General features: G+C 42.4%; 1 protein-coding gene across 1 annotated transcript in view; it reads left to right on the top strand.

The window, feature by feature from the left end:
* LOC140898931 (arylsulfatase H-like) overlaps positions 1-20,301 on the top strand; it is a 55,402-nt gene extending 35,101 nt beyond the window's left edge. The window contains 4 exon segments of the mRNA XM_073313951.1: positions 5,725-5,887; positions 7,143-7,156; positions 7,159-7,263; positions 19,916-20,301. Coding sequence (XP_073170052.1) covers positions 5,725-5,887; positions 7,143-7,156; positions 7,159-7,263; positions 19,916-20,286 — 653 coding nt within the window. The 3' untranslated portion in view covers positions 20,287-20,301.
* Positions 20,302-27,836: the final 7,535 nt, after the last annotated feature.

Raw genomic sequence — 27,836 nt, 5'->3', positions numbered from 1 at the left:
ACTGACGCTTACTGATTTATTTTGCCACAACATCCAAAGGATGGCTCAGTATGTTTAATTTTTACAGGGATTGTGGCTATTGTTAAAAGTGGGAACATCAAATGGCACTACCAAAGGAAGCATGTGGATTTTGACCACAAATATCCACTAGGCTCCCATTTAAGATCAGGCAAGATCACTTCGTTAAAGGATGCAAATTTTCAGAGCACCAATATTATATCAAAGGCTACTTGTGCTCAGGAAAAGGCAGCTGAAGCTTCACTGAGGTGCAGATGGGTAATAGGAAGACTCAGGAAAGCTTTTACAAATGAGGACATTATTAAGCAATGTATGGTTACTACAGCTGAAACCCTTTTTGTGGAGGAGAATCACACTGGCACCTTCAGACAACTGCCATTGTCAGACAGAACAGCTCTTAGACACAATGAGATGATGGCACAAGACATTTTCAAGCAGTTGTGTGAGAAACTGAAAATTGGAAAATTTTCCATGGCAGTGGACGAATCCTGTGATATCAGGTACACAGCACAGGTAGCACTGTATGTCTGATTTTTTGATGGAGAGAAATTTATGGAGGATTTGCTGTCCTTTATATACCACATAACAATCGCACAAGTGGTGAGGATTTGTTTAATTCTGTTCAGATTATTTTGTCTAATGAAGGTTTTCACATGACTTGGATTGTCAATTACAACAGATGGCTCTCCTGCCGTGATCCGTACTCACTGAATGCTTGTGAAACATCTGCAAGATCTGAACCCCAATTTGATTTCCTATCACTGTGTATTCACCTAACCACACTTTGTGCAAAGCTTAGCAATAAGTATGCTAGTGTCAATGGTGATTAAACTTTTCAACTTCCTTTGGTCCAAGTCATCACTGGCACACATACTGTTCAAAAGCTTTCTTTCAGAAGTATCTGCCAATGACCTGTTAGTTCATAATGGCATCCTCTGGCTGAACAGAAGGCTGTGGGAAATTTGAGTTCATATGGAAGAATGTCTACATAACATTCCAGGGAAAGAGGCAGAAGAGCGACATGCATTTTTGAGGGATGGCACAAGCATGAGCATCCTGTCCTTCCTTGTTGATTTGACAGGACACTTAGATGAGTTCAACTTAAAGCTACAGGGGCAAAATTTCAATGTAATGGATCTCCACAGCTGTGTCACTTCATTTCAAAACAAACTGAGTCTCTTCAAAAGAGATTTGGAAACTGGGGAATTGCGGCATTTCCTGATGCTGCTAAACTGCCGGAACACTGCAGATGTGAATCAGACGGCATGATCTCTAGACAGGCTTCTTCAAACCACCCAGAAGAGGTTCCAAGAATTATGAAAATGTTAAAGGTATCTTCCTGTTTGTAAGGAACCCATTTGTGGTACAAGGAAATGGCACTTGGTTTGATCAAGCAAAAACATCCTTTCCAGATGTGGAAAAAGCAGAATTACAACTGGAGCTTGCTGATTTACAAGCACATGGGAGTGCTTAAGGTGCAGCACACCCTATATCTGAAACTTTCTGAAAGATCCTTGTGCTGCACTCTATGTATCCACACTTGAGGAAGGTGGCATTTAACATTGACTATATTTGGCTCAACATACATGTGTGAGTCAGCATTCTCAACAGTGAACAACTTTAAAACTTGTCATCGCTCCTTTCTGACTAATAATCATCTGTGCAATTGCTTCCATCTGGCCTTGACTGAACTCACTCCAAACTTCAAGGCCCTTGTCCATCAGAGGACCTGTCACTTTTCCCACTGGTGGTGAGTAGTAAAACTAACTATACATTATTCACGCATAGTTTAATTTAAATTTGTAGTGCTGTAGAAAATTACATTTTCAGTAGTGATTCTACAGTTTTAACAGGTACTTCACAGTAATTATTCATGATTCTTTTTCTTAATACTGGTATAGGTGGGTGTGTATTTCTTACTGGAAAGACTCGAATCATAAAAGATAAAGAATTCATATGTACTAAGTTATTTTCTTTCAAACTTTGATACTTAGAATAAATGAACCACGAAAGGCTTGAAAGTTTCAAATATGTTTATCTATCTATAAACATATATACCTACAATAATTTGATTGACAAAACACATTCAAAACTTAAGCAGTTGTCTAAAAGTGTTTTAATGCTAATATTTGCATCTATTTGATATTTTATCAATGTACTTTCTCAAAGTCTCAGGTGTAATGTATTGCATCTTTCTTGGAGGTTATTTTTAGGTTATACAGTGGTTTGACTTTATTTTTCATTTAATGCACTACAAATATAAGCAATAGGCCCTGGATACATTACACAGCATTGTATGTGTTTGTTGAACAGGGGCACTTGTGGTGTGAAAAATGTTTCTCTGGAGTCCGACCTTGACTATACCTTGATCAAGAAATGTGGATCTTGACAAAAAATAATTGACTACTCCTGGGCTAAGAGCATCCCAAACTGCAATAACATACAGTTAGAAGTGATGCTGAAGTGGCATCGCCCCGCTTCTGATGGACTGTCTTCACTGGGTCGTCAACAGCAGACTTTCTAACAGTCTTTACGGATCTCTTGAATAAAGTTTCATCTCCCTCTCAGGTCCTTCTCTCTGGTCTCTGTCTCTCTCTCTCCCTCTGCTTTCTGCTCTCATCCGCTCTCTGTTCTCTTTCTTCTCGATCTGCCACACATACATTTACACTGCTCCATTCTGCTTCTTTCCTGCACCTTCTCCTCACATACACTGTCTGACACTTACTTTCTCTCTGACACTCACTGACTGCTCGCTCACCCACACACACTCTCCTCTTACTCTTCAACACTGACTGCCTGACTGACTTTCTCAGATTTTTATATCATGCTTGTTTTTCTCACTTTTGCTTATGTTTTTTTCTGTCAGAACTCTTGGTGCATATGCCAGCATTGCAACATAGGATCTAATGCACCCAACCTTCTGACCAACTGTCTCACCAGTGTTTGTTATTTTTCCTGCCAGTTCTTGTTTCTCTACCTTCAGCTAATGGTGGGATGATACCTTAGTGATGTGCTTGCCTATCACAAAATGGCAGCAAGTTTTCAAAATGGAGTAACTCTAGTTCTCTGCCATCAGAATGGTCTAAGTATACTTGGTCCTGCCTCAGTGCAGGAGGCTGGACTTGATGACCGCTCAAGGACCTTTCTAGCCCTACATTTCTATGATTCTGTGTACATAGAGATACCATTTGGCGAGCTTTCACAACTAACATCTGGTCCATAGTGTTGTTTTTGTACCATGTTATTACAAGAAAGATACAGCAGAAACAGAAGGGGTTCAGAGAGAGGCAATGACAATGACTAGAAGAATGAAGAGATTTTTGTATAAGAAAAAAAAAAGAAAAAAATTAGGGCCATTAAGTTTAAAAAATAATGAGTCAGGGGGACCATGATATAGATATAAAAATAATAAATGGTTGGGAGAATATACATTGGGTGTTCCTATTTATCCTCTCTCATAACAGAACAACAATGGAACTTCCAGTGAAACTGAAAGACAACAAATTGACAGCAGATTCAAAGACAAAGTTTTTAGCCCAATGCATAAACAAGCTGTGGAACTCATTGTCATCATTACAAGTCATCATTATGGCTAAGAGCTTTGTATAGTTTTAAAAAAAAAAGTATAAAACACTTTTATGGACAAGGAAAACATCTACTATTACATTATGTGACAAAGCTCTGTTCTTGTCTCTGTGGGTTCCACGTTTCCTGGCGGATTTTGCTAGCCTCAAAGGCTCACTGTGACCCTCCACATAACCCTTCTCTCTCTGGAGACAAGGGTCACAGTCTACTGAGCCATTTTCATCATAAACCAGCAAGGGAGGTGAGGAGAAGCTATCCTCCCTTGCACAGTCTTTGTTGTCTCCCAGTCTCAGTGATTAATCGGGGGAAGCCAAGGCCCACCCCCTCCTCCAGGCTCCAGCCCAGGGACCCTAATAGTATCAGCTATGGTAGCTGACCTTTTAGAAACATGACATGTACAATTCCCTGGGCTACTTCCCCAATGCAGCTCCCACTTCCTCAGGCTCCACTTCATCCTTACCTCAGGGCCTCCTTCCTTGTGCCTGATATGGTGTGTACTGCTCAGTCTCTCCAACGGCACAGCTTCCTCCCACAGCTCCTGACATCCATCCTGACCTGACTAACTGGGAGGCTTTTAACTAGTTTCAGCTGGCTTCAGGTGTCCCAATCAACCTAGCGTTCTCCCTGTCTTCCGGAAAGTTCTTAATTGACCTGGAGCAGCTGCCATTTCACTTATCCTGGTACCAGGGATTTGTTTAGCCTGGAGCTAATATATCTATCTCCCACTACTTTTCTATAGCCATCTGGCCTTGCCCCGTCACAATTAGATGAGATTTTTAAAAATTAGAACAGATATGAACCTTAATGCTTCAAAGCACAGTCAAAGATACTTCTGCTATGGACCGGTTATTCTATCATTGTCCACTAAAAGGTTCTTCTACCTTCCTGTCAATTTGCCAAGCATAAAATTCTGGCCACTATCCTCAGCCCACTGGTTTACTGGCCAAACTAGCATGTTAACTTTGGTTCCACATGTCAGTTTCCTGTGATACTTTTCATAAGTGCCTGTCTGACTCGCCACAGGGTGGCAAACATAAAAGAGCAGAACTAAGGTTATTTGGGTACCTGAACTCCATATTTTCATACTTTATAATGTTTGTTTTTTAACTTAACTTAGAATTTCCTGAGTACCAGGGTTTTGGTATTAAATTACATTGTTTATTAAGGTCCTCCGCTGCAGTTATTTAATACATATTTATAATCTTATGTGTAGCTCAACAATGTTTTTTTCCTCTCTGGGAATTATTTAGCATTCTCTTTGGTTTTCACTTTGAAATGCCATTCAAAGTAGTGAATATTTTGGGTTAAAAGAGAGCCAGTTCATTATGATGCCTAGGGATTGGGATGGAATTGAGAGATAATTAGAAGAATAGAGAGAGAGCTCAAAGAGATGCCGTACAGACTATATTCAAGGGCTATAGATAGCCTCAGAGTCTCCTTTGTTGTAGAGTATTTATAGGGTCCTCTTTGGAGCTCTGCAATACTTCATATTCCTACATAGCATACTTCCTTCTAGAATTGTCTCAGAGCATCCCTGCAGTTGTAGATTATTTCGTGGAGTCCTTGAAGACTGTCAGCCATCTCCCAGAGTCTTCTTCTGCGTCTATGAACTACTTTGCTATGCTCCGTCTACTTCTGGTTGGAACTGCCTGATGAGCCCTTTGTATCCCAAGGTTGCTTTCCTGAGAGTCATACAGGATTTCAATCTCTCTTCCATTGACTTTGTGTTTGTTCTGTCAGATCTTGACAATCAAGGAGCCCCCTAATTAATTTATATTTAAATCACAAAATTCCACATTAATGTTACAGATCTGAATTTTGTTTATTTTGGAGGTTTTAAGAATAGAACTGCTCCCCTCTGTCCAAAGTACCTCACAATCATGAATTGCCTTAGATGCCATAGGAGAAAATGGTCTAATTTAAAGATGGTAGTAATAAGCAGCTGGGAAGAGCAAAGTCAGCACTGTCTTTAACCCTGGCTTTCCTTGCTCTCCTAGATTTAGTGAGATTTATTTTCATTTAAAGAGTATTTGAATATTGTATTCTAATCTGTAAATTCACAATAACTTGAGTCCCTGTCCTAATGACTCATCACTTCTGGTGCCATTTCTCTTACAACAGGTGGAAAAGGCATGGGAGGCTGGGAAGGAGGGATCCGTGTGCCAGGGATATTTAGATGGCCAGGAGTATTGCCTGCGGATACAGTTATTGATGAACCTACAAGTCATATGGACATTTACCCCACAGTGGCTCACCTGGCTGCAGGGATAATGCCTCAGGACAGGTATTGAGACTGTTTCATAAACCATATTTGCTGTATTTCAGTTGTAATGAAAAGATTGATATTGCGCAACCTAATATACAGTTGCTTGTTTTAAAGGGACATTGTCAGGTTAGAAGTCATACAGTTTTTAAAAACAAATGTCTTTGTCTTTCCTCCTGCTTAGTTCTACCCATTCTGTATGATTTTAAGGAAAATACAAATATTTTTTATCTATTATAAGTTTACTTCTTAATATAAAAATAGGATTAATTATAGTTAAATTCCATTTTCTTTCATAAACAAACGATGGAAACAAATGTATATGTGTGATTCCCTGGGATGATTCTGGTTTTCTTTAAAGAAAAAAGCCCTCTTGTATTAGAAGGGTGCATAGGAATTTGGGAGGCAGAAATGTTTTGTTAGAGCATAAACCAAAGGACTGGGAGACTGGACACCTGGGTCCTATTTCTGGCTTTGTCACTAATTCAGTGTGTAACCAAACGGCTCACCACTTAGACCAAAATTATAAAGCTTTGGTACTTAAAGTTAGGCTCCTAAATCCATATTTAATCATCAACATGTGACCTGATGTTTCAGGAGTTCTGAGCGCCGGCAGCTCCCATCGACTTCAGCCTTAGTCACCAAAGTTAGAAAGAATGGATTTCCCTGTGGCTACAGTTTACGCTTCTGTAAAATGATCGTGCTAACATACATCACCATGGTGATGTTTTTGTAATGTACTTGTGTTTTGAGACCCTTGGAGCAAAGGCGCTAAGGAGGTGTGAGATATTAAGTGTTCCACTGACCCAATTAGAGCTGGCTGACATTTTTCAGACAAATAGTGTATTTGACGGAAAATGCACTTTTGAGTGACTTGAAATGATTTGTTAACCTGACATGAATAGTTTCAGCCATTAATAAAATAGCTGGAGGAGGTGATGCTGCCCTTTGGTCACCATCTTGTCACTTTTAGCCCCAGTGGTTGGGTATTCACCCAAAAGGTGGGAGACCCAGGTTCAAATCCTTGGTCTGGAACAGACCAAAAATAGCATTTTTCAATTCCCTGAAAAGTCCAATATTTTTTTTCAGAACTACCACTGAACTGAAAAATCAGTTGCTCAAGTCTCTATAGCTGTGGAATAATATGTAATTTTAAATGTTCGTATTTCCTGATTCAAATGGTAGCTTGTTTAAGAATTGCCATTTGCAATGAGAGTGCTGACTACAGAATGTACTCACCCTAGTTTGGTGACTTCCATTCTCTCCCTCACATTAGGGTGATCGATGGCGAAACCTGATGCCTTTACTGCAGGGAAAAGTTCACCTTTCGGAGCACGAGTTCCTGTTTCACTACTGTGGGCTATATTTACATGCAGTACGGTGGCACCAAAAGGACAGTGAGTATAAATATTTTCCCCACAACAGGTCAGATTAGATGATTAATTGTTCTTCTTGGCCTTCAGATCTATGAAACTATGAAACAACGGGTAAGTAAACATATAGCAGTGTGTGTATACATTATAAAAAAAAAATATCCAAAACAATATGCCCTACTGCACATGCTTGAGTCCCTGGGGAGAGGACAAGAGGACAAACACATGACAGATATTGGCAGCAGGTACCATAGGCTGGGGGAAGCTGTGCCTCCCCAAAAAACCAGCCGTGGCCCCACCCACACTCTGTCCCCAGGCACCCTTCCTGCTTCCCGCCCGCTTGGCATGCAGCAGTGAGGCTCCTCCAGCCCCCTGTGTGGTGGCCCTGGTTTGGGCTGGGATTGCGCCACTCGCCCTCCTGGAACCAACTAGGGGCAGAGCTCTTCTTGACCTGCTCCTCGCAAACCGGGAAGAATTAGTAGGGGAAGCAAAACTGGATGGGAACCTGGGAGGCAGTGACCATGAGATGGTCGAGTTCAGGATCCTGACACAGGGAAGAAAGGAGAGCAGCAGAATATGGACCCTGGACTTCAGAAAAGCAGACTTTGACTCCCTCAGGGAACTGATCGGCAGGATCCCCTGGGAGAATAACATGAGGAGGAAAGGAGTCCAGGAGAGCTGGCTGTATTTTAAAGAATCCTTATTGAAGTTACAGGGACAAACTATCCCTATGTGTAGAAAGAATAGTCAATATGGCAGGCGACCAGCTTGACTTAACAGTGAAATCCTTGCTGATCTTAAACTCAAAAAAGAAGCTTACAAGAAGTGGAAGATTGGATAAATGACCAGGGAAGAGTATAAATATATTGCTCGGGCATGCAGGAGTGAAATCAGGAAGTCCAAATCACACCTGCAGGTGCAGCAAGCAAGAGATGTTAAGAGTAACAAGAAGGGTTTCTTCAGGTATGTTAGCAACAAGAAGAAAGTCAAGGAAAGTGAAAGAGGGAAGCAACCTAGTGACAGGATGTGGAAAAAGCTAATGTACTCAATGCTTTTTTTGCTTCTGTCTTCACAAACAAGGTCAGCTCCCAGACTGCTGCACTGGGCAGCACAGCATGGGGAGGAGGTGACCGGCCCTCTGTGAAGAAAAAAGTGGTTCGAGACTATTTAAAAAATCTGGATGAGCACAAGTCCAGGGAGCTGGATGCGCTGCATCTGAGAGTGCTAAAGGAGTTGGCGGATGTGATTGCAGAGCCATTGGCCATTATCTTTGAAAACTCATGGCGATCGGATGACTGGAAAAAGGCTGATGTAGTGCCCATCTTTAAAAAAGGGAAGAAGGAGAGTCCTGGAAACTACAGGCCAGTGAGCCTCATCTCAGTCCCTGGAAAAACCATGGAGCAGGTCCTCAAGAAATCAATTCTGAAGCACTTAGAGGAGAGGAAAGTGATCAGGAACAGTCAGCATGGATTCACCAAGTGCAAGTCATGCCTGATTAATCTAATTGCCTTCTATGACAAGATAACTGGCTCTGTGGATGAGGGGAAAGCAATGAATGTGTTGTTCCTTGACTTTAGCAAAGCTTTTGACACTGTCTCCCACAGTATTCTTGCCAGTAAATTAAAGAAGTATGGGCTGGATGAATGGACTATAAGGTGGATAGAAAGCTGGCTAGATTTTTGGGCTCAACGGGTAGTGATCAATGGCTCCATGTCTAGTTGGCAGCCGGTATCAAGTGGAGTGCCCCAAGGGTTGGTCCTGGGGCCGGTTTTGTTCAATATCTTCATTAATGATCTGGAGGATGGTGTGGATTGCACCCTCAGCAAGATTGCAGATGATGCTAAACTGGGAGGAGAGGTAGATATGCTGGAGAGTAGGGATAGGATACAGGGGGCCCTAGACAAATTGGAGGATTGGGCCAAAAGAAATCTGATGAGGTTCAACAAGGACAAGTGCAGAGTCCTGCACTTAGGACGGAAGAATCCCATGCACCGCTACAGACTAGGGACCGAATGGCTCAGCAGCAGTTCTGCAGAAAAGGACCTAGGGGTTACAGTGGACGAGAAGCTGGATATGAGTCAACAGTGTGCCCTTGTTGCCAAGAAGGCCAATGACATTTTGGGCTTCAGAAGTAGGGGCATTGCCAGCAGATCAAGGGACGTGTTTGTTCCCCTCTATTCGACATTGGTGAGGCCTCATCTGGAGTACTGTGTCCAGTTTTGGGCCCCACACTACAAGAAGGATGTGGAAAAATTGGAAAGGGTCCAGCAGAGGGCAACAAAAATGATTAGGGGACTGGAACACATGAGTTATGAGGAGAGGCTGAGGGAACTGGGATTGTTTAGTCTGCGAAAGAGAAGACTGAGGGGGGATTTGATAGCTGCTTTCAACTACCTGAAAGGGGGTTCCAAAGAGGATGGATGTAGACTGTTCTCAGTGGTAGCAGATGTCAGAACAAGAAGCAGTGGTCTCAAGTTGCAGTGGAGGAGGTTTAGGTTGGATATTAGGAAAATCTTTTTCACTAGGAGGATGGTGAAACACTGGAATGCGTTACCTAGGGAGGTGGTGGAATCTCCTTCCTTAGATATTTTTAAGGTCAGGCTTGACAAAGCCCTGGCCTGGATGATTTAGTTGGGGGTTGGTCCTGCTTTGAGCAGGGGGTTGGACGAGATGACCTCCTGAGGTCCCTTCCAACCCTGATATTCTATGATTACTAAGGGTTGGATTTTTAAAGGTAAATTTAGGCACCTAAAGGCTCAACTAGGACCTTACGTGAGATTTTGAAAATCCCACTAGGTATCTATCTGCATCTTTAGATGCCTAAATACCTTTAAAAATCTGGCGCTCAGCCTACAATAATAGAAGGTGCTGCTGCCTCATGATAGCCAGTGCTTTCATTGCTCCAGCTGCAAAAGCATCAGGAGAGCTACCAACAGAGTGATCATGGATACAGCCTATTTTTTTAAGCTTAAGAATTTGTTTGCTTATTTTCAAGAGTTCCATTTTCTCTGTTAAACTGGGTTTTCCCTTTATAAAGCTCAGCTGTGAAACATCTTTCTTCAATTAGGCTAATTGACAGCAGCTGTAATGCATTTCTTAATTATGACTTAACTCCAAAACCTTCAAACAAACAAACAAACTTCCTTGCTGATATATTCTTAAAGATGTCAAGTTCCCCTAAGAAAAGGAGAGCTGGGAGCTAGGAATTCCAGAGTTCTAAGTCCTGTGCTGACACAGATTCCCCTACCTGCATATGGTGTAGTGTCAGGAACCATGAATGCGTGGTTATAAGAAATCCATGTTTCTCACTCCTGAAGGCTGAGGTAAGGCGGAAGGTGATGGAGGAGACTATCCCTTTCTCCTCATTTAAGCACTGTCTCTAAGACCTTGAGCAAGTCACTTAACATTTCTGCCTTGGTTTCCCTGTCTCTGAAATGGCGGTAATAATTTTTAAGTTCTTCACTGCATCTCGTTGTGTTGTGTTGTGAGGCTTAATTAGTTACTGCTGGTAAAGCCAAAAAGTTGATTTATGCCTCTAAACATTTCTCATAAATCCTTAATACATTTTGAGTGGAATATATCAGCTATTGTATCTATCATATTCTGTACATGTATAGCCACATCACTGTAGTATCTGAGCACCTTACGGTCTTTAAGGTATTTATCCTCACTACACCTTTGTGAGGTAGGGAAGTGCTATTATTCCCATTGCACAGATGGAAAACTGAGTCACAGAGGGTGACTAGGGACAAATTTTTTTAAAGATATTAAGATGTTGTTTGTTCATTGTTGCGAAGCCTATGGGCCAGATCCTGAAAGGTATTTAGGTGCCTATCTGCCTCTTTAGGTGCCCAAGCCCACGACTTGGATGCCACTGACATTTTCAAAGCTGCTCCTTAGCTGCTACCTACCCCCAGAGGTGTCTAAATCCCCCAAGCACCTAAAATTTCCACCAGTCAGCATTTGCAAAAGCCGCCTAAGGCCTGACACCATGTTACAGCTAGTAAGCTGCTCAGATCCCTCACTCAAGCCAAAGCCCTGAAGGTCACGAAGGTAGGGAGAATTGTCTATATCGTCAGTGAGGTCCAATCCTTGTAGTTGTGCTCTGAGCACACTGAAATCTTGATACCTGTCAGGTCCTGCTGCAGGAGGGCGAGATGCAGGTCACTGATGGAGTGGGGCAGCGCAGCACCCACACAGCAGACAGCCAGGGACAAAGAGAAAATAGGACAAAGCATGAGAGAGGTATTGAGTGTGCAAGAAAGAGCGACAGTTTGGTTGCTAGGGTGTGGGCTCGCTACAGGGGCTATCCTGGCTTTGGTACCTAACTGCATGAGAGGGTTCATGCCAACACATCCTGAGTGTAGGGAGGCGCCTGTCAGCCTGGTGCACTAGGTCAGCTGCTTAGGCGTCTATGCCCTTCTCCTCTGCATTTTGATCCTGTCTAGCTTAGACAAGCTCCCTGCTGAGCTTGCCAGCTTCTGAGGCTCCTTTTCATAAGAATTTAGGGCCAGATCCACAAAGGTTCTTAGGCACCTAAATCCCACATTAAGGTATCGCTGATGTTCTCAAAACCACTGCTCAGCAGCCGCCTAATTGTGTAGGCACTTGAAGTCCCCCTAGGTGCCTCTGTTTCCACCAGTTGTTGTGAGCAAAGCTGCCTAAATCCTGATGTTACCCCACAGATAACAAGCTGTTCTGAACCCTTGCTCACTCCGTAGCCCAAAGGGATTCTCAGACTAGGAGTTTTCCTGCCTCTCTCTGCAGTGAGGCTGGATGTGGGAGGCTTTCTCAGAGCACACTTACCAGAGTGGGTTTCACACAAATGACAGTCGTGGACGAACAGGTCAGCAATTTTTGGTGCTCGGGTGGGTGTGCATAGCTATTACTAAGGGTTGGATTTTTAAAGATAAAATTAGGCACCTAAAGGCTCAAATAGGACCTTACGTGAGATTTTGATCCCCTCAAATACTCCACAGCCCAGAGGCTAGAATATTCATTTGAGAGGTGGGAGACCTGGCTTTAAGTCCCTGCTCTGAACCAGACAGAGAAGGGATTTGAATGTAGGTGTCCCACATCGCAGGTGAGTGCCCTAACCACTGGGCTATTGGCTATGATCAGATAGGTTCACTTCTCTGTCTCTCTTTTCTCATGAGAAAGGGCTGACCTGGCCTAGACACAGAACTGCAGGAGAGGAGTCACAGCTGAGAGTCTCAAGCAGAGATGGGTGTCTCCCTCCAGCCCATCAGTCAGGTGCCTATAGGCTCAGATCAACAGAGTTCGGCGCCTAAGGACCTTTGTGAATCTAGGCCCTAAACCCGGAGTTATGTTCACAGGCTTCCTGTACAATGCATGGGGGAGAGTTAGGTGCTTAAAAAAGATTCGTAGAACCATCAATTGAGAGGGGAGCCACCTAAGCTATCCAGGAATGAAATTGGGCAGAATTTAAGGCCTAGGTTAACAAAGGGACTTAGGCACAAATCTCTCATTAATCTGGGCCTCTAGGTGCCTAATTGGTGGGCGGAAGGGAGGCTCTTATCTCTGCCTGGCAGTAAGAGCACTCCCTCAAACTATAGGAGAACCAGGTTCAAATCCCCACTCTGCCTGATTTAGAACAGGGCCTTGAACCCAGGTCTCCCATCTCTCAGATGAACGCACATTGCTAAAGAAAATGACCGATTAATGAATCATTGTAGGATTAAATGGGGTTGAGGGAAGAGAAAGATGGTCTGGAATGTAGTAGCCCCAAGTTTAAAGAATCAGATATCTTCTATTATTAGCAAATGTGGCAAGGAAGCTTATTGGCTTAAGTTTGAAAGTTTCTCTGAATATGAAAGTGTGTTTTCAAGAGAGGGAGGCTGGATTGGTTTAGATTTCAGAATGAATCATTCTCCAAACATACACCATCAGCTGGAGTTAAAGTCTGGCTCTGTATCTTATCTGCCTGGTGACTTAAATGAGCAACTTCCAAGAAAACTGATAATCAAGCAGGTATATTATGAAACATTCCATTAGAGGGCAGTGGTACACTGATAAATTCTACAAAAAGAAAAGGCGTGCTTGTGGCACCTTAGAGACTGACAAATTTATTTGACAGGTTTCAGCGTAGCAGCCGTGTTAGTCTGTATCCGTAAAAAGAAAAGGAGGACTTGTTAGTCTCTAAGGTGCCACAAGTACTCCTTTAAATTTATTTGAGCATAAGCTTTTGTGAGCTACAGCTCAATTCTGCATGCATCCGATGAAGTGAGCTGTAGCTCACGAAAGCTCATGCTCAAATAAATTGGTTAGTCTCTAAGGTGCCACAAGTCCTCCTGTTCTTTTTGCGAATACAGACTGACACGGCTGCTACTCTGAAACCTGATAAATTCTAATGCACCCAAGGAGGCCGGGGGTCCATCAATATTGCTTTGCTTTGAATTTGAATCCATAGAGATGTGCCTAGCCTCAAAGTGCTTCAAACAAAGAGATTTCCCCCTCCCTCGGACCCCCTCCCAATGAGTGTTTCATCAATCTCCAACTTGTACGCCATTTAAATCCCTGTTTCCTTTTCAGACAAGTTCTGACTGGCCATGCTTTAACTGTCTTCCAAATTTGAAATTTAACTAATGGAGCTTTTAACAATAAGTACTAAAGGACTAGTGAGCCAACCCACCACAGCCCTGCACGAGATACAGAAACAGACTACAAGTGACTACATATAAAAAGAAAATAGGTATGTCCCTTAGATGAGGACACTTGGGCAGATATCCTGACAACTGGGGGCCCCACCTCTTCATCTTCTGGGAGAGAAATTCAATGGAATAAAAGCAACGGACATTTCTTCTACACACCAGTTTTTCTAACAACATGAATCCAACACTCTTCCCAACCCCTCAATCTCTCAGAGAGATGTTGTAGTCAAATAGGTCCCTGCACACACATTTTCTGGGACTCCCCACAGATTAGAAATTTCTGATCTTGCACACACAATGGCCTGAAACTGTTTCCAAGACCCAGACAGATAAAAATGCAACTAACTATATTCTGGCTAATATCCCCATGCAGCACCTGTGAAACAATACAAAATGTCACTTAGCCACAAGTTTGAGAGTAGTGTTTAGGAAATGGGTCAGTGTAGTGTGGCTCACAAAAGAGAATCCTACATTTAAGATGGGGCAATACAAAGTATAAGAAATAGGAGAAATCACAGCCCAAATCTGACCATTCTGGGCCAGGTTCAAGAAAGGATGGGCCTTAGGGGAGAACTTAGTATAGAAACCAATGGGGCCTTTGGCCCAAACCAAAATGTGGACGTGAGATCATAAAATTAATCTGCCTGTGTAGGAAAATATGTGAACACACCAAGCTTTTAATCATCTAACCCTATTGAGAGGCAGAGTGGTCTAGCAATGGATAGGGCACTAAACTGGAAGTCAGGAGACCTGTGTTTTTATTCCTAGCTCTGCCACTAAACTTCTGTGACCCTGAGCAAGTCACTTCCCTTAGTTCACTTACCTCAGTTTCCCCCTCTCATCCAGTGTATTGGAGGAGCAACAGCAGGAGAGTGAGTTTATGTGGGGGGGGGGGGGCCTGGAGGGTGAGAAAACCTGGATTTGTGCTGGAAATGGCCCAACTTGATTATCATACACATTGTAAGGAGAATGATCACTTTAGATAAGTTTCAGAGGAACAGCCGTGTTAGTCTGTATTCGCAAAAAGAAAAGGAGGACTAGTGGCACCTTAGAGACTAACCAATTTATTTGAGCATGAGCTTTCGTGAGCTACAGCTCACTTCATCAGATGTTTACCGTGGAAACTGCAGCAGACTTTATATACACACAGAAATCATGAAACAATACCTCCTCCCACCCCACTGTCCTGCTGGTAATAGCTTATCTAAAGTGATCAACAGGTGGGCCATTTCCAGCACAAATCCAGGTTTTCTCACCCTCCACCCCCCCACACAAATTCACTCTCCTGCTGGTGCTAGCCCATCCAAAGTGACAACTTTAGAGTTGTCACTTTGGATGGGCTAGCACCAGCAGGAGAGTGAATTTGTGTGGGGGGGTGGAGGGTGAGAAAACCTGGATTTGTGCTGGAAATGGCCCACCTGTTGATCACTTTAGATAAGCTATTACCAGCAGGACAGTGGGGTGGGAGGAGGTATTGTTTCATGATTTCTGTGTGTATATAAAGTCTGCTGCAGTTTCCACGGTAAACATCTGATGAAGTGAGCTGTAGCTCACGAAAGCTCATGCTCAAATAAATTGGTTAGTCTCTAAGGTGCCACTAGTCCTCCTTTTCTTTTCACTTTAGATAAGCTATTACCAGCAGGAGAGTGGGGTGGGAGGAGGTATTGTTTCATGGTCTCTGTGTATATAATGTCTTCTGCAGTTTCCATCCGATGAAGTGAGCTGTAGCTCACGAAAGCTTATGCTCAAATAAATTGGTTAGTCTCTAAGGTGCCACAAGTACTCCTTTTCTTTTTGAGAATACAGACTAACACGGCTGTTACTCTGAAACCTGTGTATTGTCTATCTCTAGACTAAAAGCTCTCCAGGATAGGAGTTGTCTGTTACTATGTTTTTTTACGATGGATCTCTGAGCTTGACTTGGGCCTCTAGCTGCTATAGTAATATAAAAATAATGATGGTCGTGTATATTGATGCCCTACTAAGCTTTGTGTTTAGACTGGTTTATGTGTGTTGTTGTCTGCTACTTGGTTTCAAATTGATCTAATGCACCACATATCTTTGCTCCCCACTACCAATAATGTAACAATGGATTGTTAATATCTCTCTCTCTCTTGCTCTTATCTTTTACCTGTCTAACCTTATGTATATTTGATTTACTTAACTGCATAGAGTTGTGTACCTTCCTAGTTATCCCATTGAAACACAAGGAGATGGTTCTATAAAAAATGAACCATTCTGCACATGTATATCCGCTCCCACTTTAGTCACATAAGAGAGAATGCAAGATATCATTTTTGGGAGGAATCTCATAGCTACTCAAGCAATCTTTTCCCCCACAAATTTAGAGAGCAAAAATAATTTGCTCATCTGGCTGCATAACTTATACGTGTATGTCCATTACAGACATGCAGATCAGATATATTCAAAATGTGGGTAGGTCTGAAATTCAGGCAGGTGAAACTTGGTTAAATGAACCATAGTTAAACCAAAAATTGTAATATTCCATGTAATTTAATCTGAAACAAAAATCTGTTCCTTGCTCAGATCCATTCCTTTCTTACAAGGCAGGAGAAATCTTTGGAGTCCAATTGATTTCTCCTTATTGTTCTGCTCATTTTAAAATACATCACGTTCCTGTTCTACTTATTGTCCTTTCATGTATGTATATTGGGCTGTCTGGATGTGAAGCCATTGTATCTTTCTGTCTTCTAGTGAGGACTCATCAATTAGGCCCTTCATCTAGGCTGGGAGAGTCTTTTGTCTATATGTTAAAGAGTCCTTTCATCTATCCTGACACAATAGGGCTTATTAGTGACACTTTCTGCTTGTTAAATTGATTATTACCAGATGGAATTGAGAGTTATTTAGATTCAAGAAACAGTTTTTCCTTGCACATATTACATTAACATGGTACCCCAAAATTAACACACTTCCCTCAAGTTCAGTCAGGGTTGCTTTAACTCCGATTATGTGTTCCTCTTTGTCTGTCTGTGCTGGCTGGAACCCCTGCTGGCTTCTCCAATGCCGAGTTCTACTCAGCTTTCAATGTTGTTTTTCTCCATTGTTTTCTGGGTTTTTTTTTTCTTTTCTGGACACTCCAGTTGTTGTTGTGGCCACATTCTCAGCGCACCCTTCAACACTAACTAACAGGGAGACAGATTCTTCATTGCCCTGCACCTTGTGTAGTTATTTAATATTTTATACCCATTTTGCACAGATGTAAATAACTACACAAGGTGCAGGGTAGTGGAGAATCAGTCATAACTAGCCAGTATAAGTGAGCTAAATAGACAGCCAGGTAACTGGGCTAATATGGCCTAAAATATTTAATGAAATGCATAGACAAATTAATTTTTCTGAACACATATCAATGACATAATCGGTATATAGATTATATATAAAATAGATTATGAGATACATATCTATATATTGAAAATGTATCTAGATATACCACAGTATATGTAAGTATGTAAGTATGAGTTCACATACTTACATACAGCCAAGAAAAAACACATACTGAGAAATTGTTAATCTTAAACTTCAGCTACAATTAATGGCTGTGACCTTTATTTATCAATCCATCATTTTTTTTTTAATAATTTCTGCTAATGTCTGAGGGGGGAAACATCTGTGTCTACCATATTTCCAAATACATTATTTTAATCCAAAACAACCGAGGAATTCAGCCAGAAGTGATCACACCAAAGAAGTTCTGAGATTCAGCCTGAAAAGTATAGTTGTAATTTACAACTAAATTAAGAAATATACCCATGGAAGGTGTTCAAACTGGAGTATTTGCTAGAGTTTGAGATGCATTATTGTTTCCACCACCTTTCTCATAATAGTTTTTGATTAGCAAAAGACATCCTGGCTGCAGCAACACTCAGACCGCGGGGTAAAGCTGCAGCCTCCCAGTCATGGAGAACAGCTCAGGGCAAAACAGAAGGCGGGAGAGTTCAGCAGATTCCACTGAACCAAAAAGAAAACGTCATATATACAAAATGCAAATGTTGGCTTTTGTGCTGCATGCATTACAGAAATGGCTCAGAGTGTTGAACCTACCCTTCCGTCAGTTAGGCATCATGTCTAATCTCTCTCTTGTGCTGGACACGACCACCTCCTCCTCCTGGAATGGGATTTCAGTTACAGGGGATCAGGGCCTAAATGTGTCACCATCAGATGGCTGCTAACAACTGGGAGCATGAACATTTTTTATGTGGACCTTGGGCTTCCATGGCCCTGATTGTTTATAGAAAATAAAAATAATACTAATGATAAGATAATAATGTGTGCAGTGTAGCTGTAGCCACGTCGTTGCCAGGATATAAGAGAAAGACAAGGTGGGTGAGGTAATCTTGGAGTACGTTTCCCAGACCTATGGAAGAGCTCTGTGTAGTTTGAAAGCTTGTCTGTCTCTCCAACAGAAGTTGGTCTAATAAATGATATTACCCCACCCACCTTGTCTCAGTTAATAATGTCACTCACAAAGCTTTGCTCACATCAATGGTATCATCTCCTATCAGACCGTGGGATACAGGGGGGAGGCAAATCTCCCATCAAACTGCATTCAGTTGCACTCTTAGTGTCTTGTCATTTTTCATGATTAGCCAACCTCCTACCGTGATGCTGCTACTTTTGTTTATATAGTTCTGTTCCGACTGTCGCTCAGAGGCTGGGGAGCCACGGGTCTGCGCAACTGCCCGATGCCACGGGCTGCTGTGGCGCTGCGATCTAGTGTTCCTCACACTGTGCTGAAAACGAGTTTCTGTTTCTATTGTATTATTTGCTTACAGTTGATATCCAGTAAGCTGCCCTGCTTTCACGACTAAGCTACATTCTGAGACTGGAAATAAGCTGGGGCCAGATTCTGTCTAGTCCTTCCATGAGTGCAAAGTGCAGAGAGAGACCATGAAGAATTTTCCCTTAGGCAGACCACGTAAGGGCCAGGTACAATTCCAGTCCCTGCACTAAGACTGCAAGGACTGCACCCTTGAGGGCACACACAGCTCCACCGGGGCAGGGGGAAGAGATGGGGACCTCCCCCCACATAAGGCACCAACCACCAGAGCTAGCTATCACTACATTATTATGTACACCCATAGGTGCTGCAGTTCCAGCACCTACTGGCTTCAAGTGGTTTCCATTATCTACAGGGTTACAGTTTGGTTCAATGGCTCTCAGCTCTCCCACTATGAAAATTGTTCCAGCATCCCTTGCTACACCCTACAAAGGGGAATAGCAGAAAGTGTGCAGTACATGTGGGCCTGCAAACTCTAGAAGCATTTGAGTCCCTGAGGGAACACATCACAGTCTTGTCCTGGAGCAGCTTCATCTCCCTCCTTACCGTGAGCTGGGAGCCCCCATGCTGATGAGAATGTTCTTTGAAAGCTATACCCAAGTAGTCATTTTAAATAGGTGGTCCATCCACACACGACTCTCTCACTGACTCCCAACACCCTTGTGACTATATTGGGAATAAGACTTGCCCCCTAGCTATCTGAGGCCCACTGGACAATTCTTAGGGACAGTCTTTTGAGCTGATAGACTTCTGCAAAGCAGAGAGAGGAAATGCAGTCCAGCTTGTAGAGGACCATTGGTCTTGCACAGCAATTTATAGAGCAGTAGTTGGCACTTACAATGCACTAGGTACAGTCCACACACATAGGAAGATCTGGCCCTTGTCTTGTAGAACTAAGTTAGTCATCTCTAGCAGGGATAAATGAGGGCACCAGTTGCTGTAAAAAGAAATGCTTTTAAGAATGGTTCTATAGATCACCACCTTAGAAGAACAAAAAGAACCGGTTCAGCAGCTTTTGGAAAGGACTATTTTGGAATTCAGTTAGTTCCCAGTAGATAAATAGTTGCATGGTCATCTTGGCTTGCCGCTTATTTCCTATGACAGGGACGGAATAAAAGCCTTTGCAGGGAAAATACTGCACTTAGGAGAGCTCGGTCTAGTTCATGTCCATCTTTGTTACTTAAAGTGGTTTCTCTCCTGGCAGGTGGGGCACTGTGGACGGCTCATTATGTGACTCCAATATTCCATCCAGACGGTGCTGGAGCCTGTTATAGATGTGGAATGTGCCATTGCTTTGGGGAAGACGTAACCCATCATGACCCTCCTTTGCTCTTTGATCTCTCCAGTGACCCAGCTGAGACCAAACCTCTGTCTCCTGCCACTGAGCTCCTGTTTGACACAGTAATAAGCAGACTAGAAAGAGCTGTTCAGGAGCATCGCCAGACACTGACTCTGGTCCCTCAGCAGCTCTCTGGGTACAACAACATATGGAAGCCTTGGCTGCAGCTGTGCTGTGGGACATTCCCATTTTGCTGGTGTGACAAAGAAGGTGACAGTGAGCAGGAAATTCTTTAACCAAAGAAAGAACAGGGAGGCAGTCAAACAGCTAGTAACCTGAAAAAAAAGAGAATAGAACTTAAATGACTTTGAGCTAAATACTGACATCCATAGGCAGGGCAAAATTACACTGGACTATTTGAATCAGACATTCCTTTCACTTCTGACCCACCTACACTCACCCACCCCTATCACTGAGCTCTGTTCAGTAGACCTGGAGTCTGCCTGATTAAGTCCTGAACATAATCTCTGGACCAAATTCTGTCTCAGTTGCAATTTGGCCCTAAACAGTGAGCTCAGGCTTTTGTCCCAGATAAATGAGCTGGGATTTCTTTTTCTACCTGTGTTCAGTATCCTTGGGCTTGAGCATCTATATGGTCTCTCGCAGACCCGCGTCCAGGGGGGCACTAGTGCCTCTGGGATCTGGTTAGTTTGACTCGGCTCTGTGCGCTGCCGTAGGGCTGCCAGAGCCCCAGGTTCAAGCGGAGGTTAGAAAAGTCTTAATGGAGGGGTATAATCACTGAGGTGAACATGTTACCAAACTGAATGCACATTTGTTTTTAAATACAGGTCCGTTGCCAACCAGTTTGGGGTAAACTACATGCCTGATTGCCTTAGATACCTCTGCCGTCACTTCAGTCAACTTTCCAACCTCAAAGTAGTGGGCATTAAAGATATTCTAGCAGTAACTGCTGGCTTTAAGAGAGTGGGGTTGCCTAACTGTGCCGGGGCCATTATTGGGCCTCATTTGCCCTCCTGGAGGAGCACCTGAGTACATACACTGCAAAGGGTACTACTCCATTGCTCTGCAGGTGCCAGTGGACCACAGAGCCAGATTTAGAAATGTCAGTGTGGGCTGCACAGGAAAAATTCACAAGCTAGTTTTTTGCCAATCAGGACTCTACATTCATGGACAAGGTGGGACACTAGTCCCACCAAATGACATTGACATAAATGGTATTACTGTCTGCACTGTCATCCTGGGGAAGCCTGCATACCCCTTTTGCTTTGGCTTATAAAACTGTATCCTGATTTCAGAGGCCTTGACAACAGATGGTTTAATCACACCCTGCGCAGGTGTAGAATGGTTGTTGAGTGTGCTTTAGGCAGATTGAAGGCCCATTAGAAATTGTTTGGATGCCATTGTCATCAATGTTGTCCACCTTGCTTGGCTTGCTGTGCCCTTCACAACCTTTGTGAAGCCAGAGATGAGCCATTTCCCCCTGACTGGATTGGTACCCTCAGCCAGAAAGTACAGCTACCACTGAGAGAGCTGGTTGTGCCCGGGCAGCAGAAGTCAGAGATGTTTTGTGGTCTCACACAGCCCAATGGATGAGGGGGAATAGTACTGCTATTAATGGCCTTGGGGAGCCGGAAATTGGCTCATGTTAGGCTCAGGAACAGTGCTTGAGAGGGGCATGGGCTTGATTGCCATGCAGTGTGTAAGTCTGAATGACATGATGAATAATGAATGTAGGGTGGGGTGAGGGGTTTTACAGATGGAATTTATTGATGTGAATTTCTGTACCTCACCAAATCCAGGAGTACTGTTTGCTTACGAACACTTAGTTGCTCCTGAACAGGTTTTTAAGCTTTATTGTCTCAAATCATAATTGTTTGATATGATGCAATAACAAACATTCTTGAAAACTGAACATGCTTTATTTGTAAACATGTCTTAAAATAGTGCAACACTCAAATTACAAAACCACCCACACAAAAATGTTCAATACCCAACATAATACTCCTTTCCATGTTTTCCTCTCACTTGGTGGTGGGGAATGGGAGAAGAAGTTTCCACCCAAGAGAGGTTGAAGAAGGAAGGCATCCTGGGGTTTATTTGCCCTGCCCAACTGCTCATGAGTCCTGAATGCATGGGCTGCCCAAGCTACTGCTGGACTAAGGGTACAGAGCAGGGTGCTCATGCCCCAGTGTAGGAGAGGCTGTAGGAGATGGTATACTTGCAGCCATGATGGAGAAGAGTAGCTGAAAGAGTTTTCTGTTCGCCCCGTTCCTGCCCAGAGCTCCTAGCACAGGTTTGGGGGGGTGGGAATGACAAAGTTGGAGGGTAGGTTAGGAGGATCCTCCAAAAGGCCAGGCTGAAAGAGCGATCAGAGAATCAGGAGAGGACAAAGTCACAGAAACCAAGAAAGGACAGCATTACAAGAAAAGCCAGCCACTGTGTTAAAGGCAGCTGACAGGTCAAGGCAATATGCCCCCAAAACTAGCTTTATAGATACTATATTTATAGCATACTTGTTTACAAGTTAAAAAGCACTTTATACATCACCAAAGACTGAAATTCACCAATTTGCTTTTTAGCTTGTTTTTCTCTGCCTCCCCCCCCCAACTTCTCTTGTTTTTGAACACCGCATTACAAATTAGTTGGGCTTGTACCAGGGTAAAACATTTCTGTGTCTTGATTTTGACAGGGTTTATATTTGCGAATGCCAGCTGTTCTGTTGAGCCTGCAGGGGATTGGGGGATATATATTTCTTGACATAAGTAAGAGTGAAACATACAAATTAGCATAATTGAACGCAATATTCATATGTATATAATGTTAATGTGATGGGTCATGCATATTAATATGGTGTGCAATATGCGTTAACAGTTCCCCCACTTGTTGCTTTGATAAATAGATCAGGATGACACCTTTGCTAAGTTGATATATGAAGCAGAAGTGAGAGCATTTAATGTGAAATCTATACTATTTTAGCAAACTGTCTAAGCAGCAGTACGTGATTGATACAATTAAAACGAACACTCCTTGTAATGCAAGCAAAGCTTTAAAAGCAACTTCTATCCAAATGTGGAAAACCATTAGTTCAAGGTCACCATTATGGATAAAGGTCATTCAGGGCTTGTTCTGTTTTGTGCATATCTGACTGACACGTCTTTTCTAGTTTGTAATGTTTATACGTTTAAGATTAGTGGATCGATATGTACATTCAAAACTAGGAGGTTTTTTTTTTTTTTTTTAATCTTATCTTGGTACTGCAGCTTTTGAAAAACTGGAATAGACATTACTATAGTGCATACACAAGGCGCAAAACTGAAATTTGGAGTAGTGGCAGTACAAACAAGGCCTCCATACATGATTATTTACTATACCGTATTGCCCATCCATATTATCAGGTTATCCTTGCCGCTTTCTCATTGTACTGATCCTGGCTGTTTTGGCCACAAACTGGAGTCACAATGTCAAAAAACATCCTATTTACACACACATTGATCTCCTTTAACAGAACAAGCCATTTGAGGTGCTCTCCAGGTTTGCGTTGCTGAATGTACCAGTAGCTGAGGTAGATCCATGCATTCCTTGTGGATGCTGTCTTCCAGGTAACCTTCTGAGCAGGCAGTAGCCAACGTATCAAATATTGCAGTGTCAGGAGCCAAAATCAGTAGAGATAGATACTGTAACTGAAATACACGTGGAACCTAACACGGAGCATAAGTGTTCTGAAGAGCAAGTACCGCGATTACAATCACAGACCCCAAATTATGAATTGGGCTAAATGAAATTTGTTTACATGGATTTAATACATTGCTAATTTATAACAACCTTCGTTGTATACTGAGGTTTAATAGTATTTAGCTAATTGCTCATCACTGATAAGGTCAGGCAATTTTTCAATATCCCCTAATGAGCTGGTTAGCACATAACTCCCATAAGCAGTGCAAAGAATATGTTAATGTGTAATACTTACAAATATGGTGTGCACTACATGTTACATATGTTGGCTAACAGCAGGACACAGTCAAGTGCTAAGGACTTACCTTAGGGAGGCGCTGAGCATATACAGAATCTTCCTGATGACATCCTAGGAAGGATGATTTCTCCAGGGCTGACATCTGTTTCGAGAAAGAAAGAGTGCGCGCACACGAACAGGCCAGAGAGGCTACAGTGATTGCTCCATGGCTGACAACTCTGAAACTGCTCAGCCAGGCAGAGAAAACAGGGTCTGCCCACATACAGAGAGAGCAAATTCCACCCACTGATTCCTGTGAGTGCAAAGTAGAATTTAACCTGGTGACCAAAGACAGACCCACAATTTAAATTTCAAAGAGGGGAAACAAAAAACAAGCAACCTATTTTCAGTCAATTCTCCCTCCCTCCCTGGAGCTCATAAACCCTACTCTACTCCAGTGGTAAGACGACAGGGGTTGGAGGAGAGTAAGGGTCAAAGGTAGTATGTAGGGCCAACTTGAGGTAGGCTAGCTTGTTTACATGGAGTTCCCTGCAGGTCTCATCCCCCTTATTTATGCATTCAAGCCAAGATAGTTGGCTCATTGCACAGCCAGTTTACATGGTTTTCCGGGGATTATATACTACATAGCGCTACATAAACTGGTTCCAGTAAGATCTCAATCCCCATCTTACCCTGGGTTGCACTTACAGTTATTATGAAGAGTGGGCATGCTCTTTGCTTCACAAATAAAATGGTTACACTGCGTACCTTTGCACTACAGCAATTAAAAGGCTATTGCAAAAGCCTTCGGTGTGTGTTTGATTTTAAGTATTGTATACCACAGGAGAACTCCCAGGGCAGTTATTCACTGGTAGAGTTGTTTGAAAAAGCTGAATATTTTTTCCAAAAAAGTATTCACTATTTCAAACTTTTTACCAGCTCCATCCATTGGTCTTTTTTATGCATTCTCTCTCTCTGAAAGGGGTGTGATGGGGGCATACCCCATATAGAATGACAAATGATGACAAAAGTCCAACATGGGTGTTGGAATTAGCCAACTTTCTGACCACAGGAGAATGTGCCTATGTATGGTTAAAAATAGATACCTTACAGATGGAATGGATGCATTGTAACAACTAGAGTTTGTTTTTATTGGATAAAGCGGTGGGTGAATTGTGGAAATATTTGACATTCAGGTTTTTTGACGCGGGTTTCCAGCTGAATGCTTGAATCATTATTCCATGACATTTAGAATCGCTGCATTTGGACTGACTCAAAGTTCCCATCTATGGTGAGACAATAAGCTTCTACCACAATATTTCAACATGTTCAAATATTATTGAAATGTTGTTTGCTCCTTTTAGATCCAATGGAAAGTCGGGGCGCTGAACACAAGGCCACATCTAATCAGTAAAGCAATACATATATAATGGACAAAGTGAGAGATATAGTTTGAGCCATTTTAGAGTTATCCAGCCTGCATTTCCCTTGAATTCCCCTCACATTTGAGAACCATTCACCTAGGTTACCAAAACAAGGCGCTTTTCTGCCAGTGTGTGTTCTAAGGGATTAAGAATGAAACCATTTGCTGAAAGCCACATTTTAAAGACTTCTTTTTAATGTCCATTCTTAAAATTAACATTTGTCTAATGTGTTAAAGAACTGAAGAAAATGTCTGTGCTGCAGCCATGGATAGTAATTTTACATCTAAACAATTTTGTAGAAGCCAAGTACCATAGAAAACTAGGTTCCAGCACAGAAAACGTAACCCTGTCGCTCAGCAGTATGGGGGGGGAAAGCTGTGTTTTTACATTTCTGATCTGTGGGTACTGAAGTTTCTGCATTGCTGAGGCTTAAATATTACCTTTTGTATAAAAATGGGAAGTGTAAGACTTTGAAACAAAAGGAAGGTTGGCACATGAAATTGCCAGCCTATTGGCAAGAATTTTTAATGAATCTGTAAACTCAGGGGTTGTACTATATGACTGGAGAATTTCTTAAAAATAGGAACTATGTTAGAAAGGAAAAAATTGATCCGGGTAAATACAGGCCTGTTAGTTTGACATCTGTAGTATGCAAGGTCTTGGAAAAATTTTTGAAGGAGAAAGTAGTTAAGGACATTGAGGTCAATGGTAAATGGGACAAAATACAACATGGTTTTACAAAAGGTAAATCATGCCAAACCAACCTGATCTCCTTCTTTGAGAAAGTAACATTTTTTAGACCAAGGAAACACAGTGGATCCAATTTACCTCGATTTCAGTAAGGCGTTTGATACGGTGCCCCATGGGGAATTATTAGTTAAATTGGAAAAGATGGGGATCAATATGAAAATTGAAAGGTGGATAAGGAATTGGTTAACAGGGAGACTACAGTGGGTTACACTGAAAGGTGAACTGTCAGGCTGGAGGGAGGTTACCAGTGGAGTTCTTCAGGGATCGGTTTTGGGACCAATCTTTTTATTACTGACCTCGGCACAAAAAGTGGGTGTGTGCTAATAAAGTTTGCGGATGACACAAAGCTGGGATGTATTGCCAATTTAGAGAAGGACCAGGATATCATACATGAGGATCTGGATGACCTTGTAAACTGGAGTAATAGTAGTAGGATGAAATTTAATAGTGAAAAGTGCAAGGTCATGCATTTAGGAATTAATAATAAGAATTTTAGTTATAAGCTGGGGACATATCAATTAGAAGTAACGGAGGAGGAGAAGGACCTTGGAGTATTGGTTGACCACAGGATGACTATGAGCCACCAATGTGATATGGCCTTGAAAAAAGCTAATGCGGTCTTGGGATGCATCAGGCAAGGTATTTCCAGTAGAGATCAGGAGGTGTTAGTTCCGTTATACAAGGCACTGGTAAGACCTCACTTGGAATACTGTGTGCAGTTCTGGTCTCCCATGTTTAAGAAGGATGAATTCAAACTGGAACAGGTACAGAGAAGGGCTACTAGGATGATCCGAGGAATGGAAAACCTGTCTTATGAAGAGAGACTCAAGGAGCTTGGCTCCTTTAGCCTAACCAAAAAAAAGGTTGAGGGGAGATATGATTGCTCTCTATAAATATATCAGAGGGATAAATACCGGAGAGGGAGAGGAATTATTTAAGCTCAGTACCAATGTGGACACAAGAATAAATGGATATAAACTGGCCATCGGGAAGTTTAGACTTGAAGGTTTCTAACCATCAAAGGAGCGAAGTTCTGGAATAGCCTTCCAAGGGAAGCAGTGGGGGCAAAAGACCTATCTGGCTTCAAGATTAAACTCGATACGTTTATGGAGGAGACGGTATGATGGGATAACATGATTTTGGCAATTAATTGATCTTTAAATATTCATGGTAAATAGGCCCAATGGCCTGTGATGGGATGTTAGATGGGGTGGGATCTGAGTTACTACAGAGAATTCTTTCCTGGGTATCTGGCTGGTGAATCTTACCCACAGGCTCAGGGTTCAGCTGATTGCCATATTTGGGGTTGGGAAGGAATTTCCCCCCAAGGCAGACTGGAAGAGGCCTGGGGGTTTTTCATTTTCTTCTGTGGCATGGATACTTGCTGGAGGATTCTCTGCACCTTGAAGTCTTTAAACCATGATTTGAGGACTTCAGTAGCTCAGACATAAGTGAGAGGTTTATTGCAGGAGTGGGTGGGTGAGATACTGTGGCCTGCATTGTGCAGGTCAGATTAGATGATCATAATGGTCCCTTCTGACCTTAATATCTATGAAAAATATCAGTCAACTATAAACAAAATACAAAAAAACCCCAAAACCTCTCTTCTAATGCAGCGTTAAGTTTGCAAGAACGCTAACATCAAAGTTGCTCCTGGGTAACAATCATTCTATGTACATATTTGGGGGTGAGAGGAGGGATA

This window comes from Lepidochelys kempii, chromosome 1 (assembly GCF_965140265.1).
Source record: "Lepidochelys kempii isolate rLepKem1 chromosome 1, rLepKem1.hap2, whole genome shotgun sequence".
NCBI lineage: Eukaryota > Metazoa > Chordata > Testudines > Cheloniidae > Lepidochelys > Lepidochelys kempii.
The sequence above is the reverse complement of the archived record's forward strand: the minus strand, read 5'-3'. Positions and strand labels throughout refer to the sequence as shown.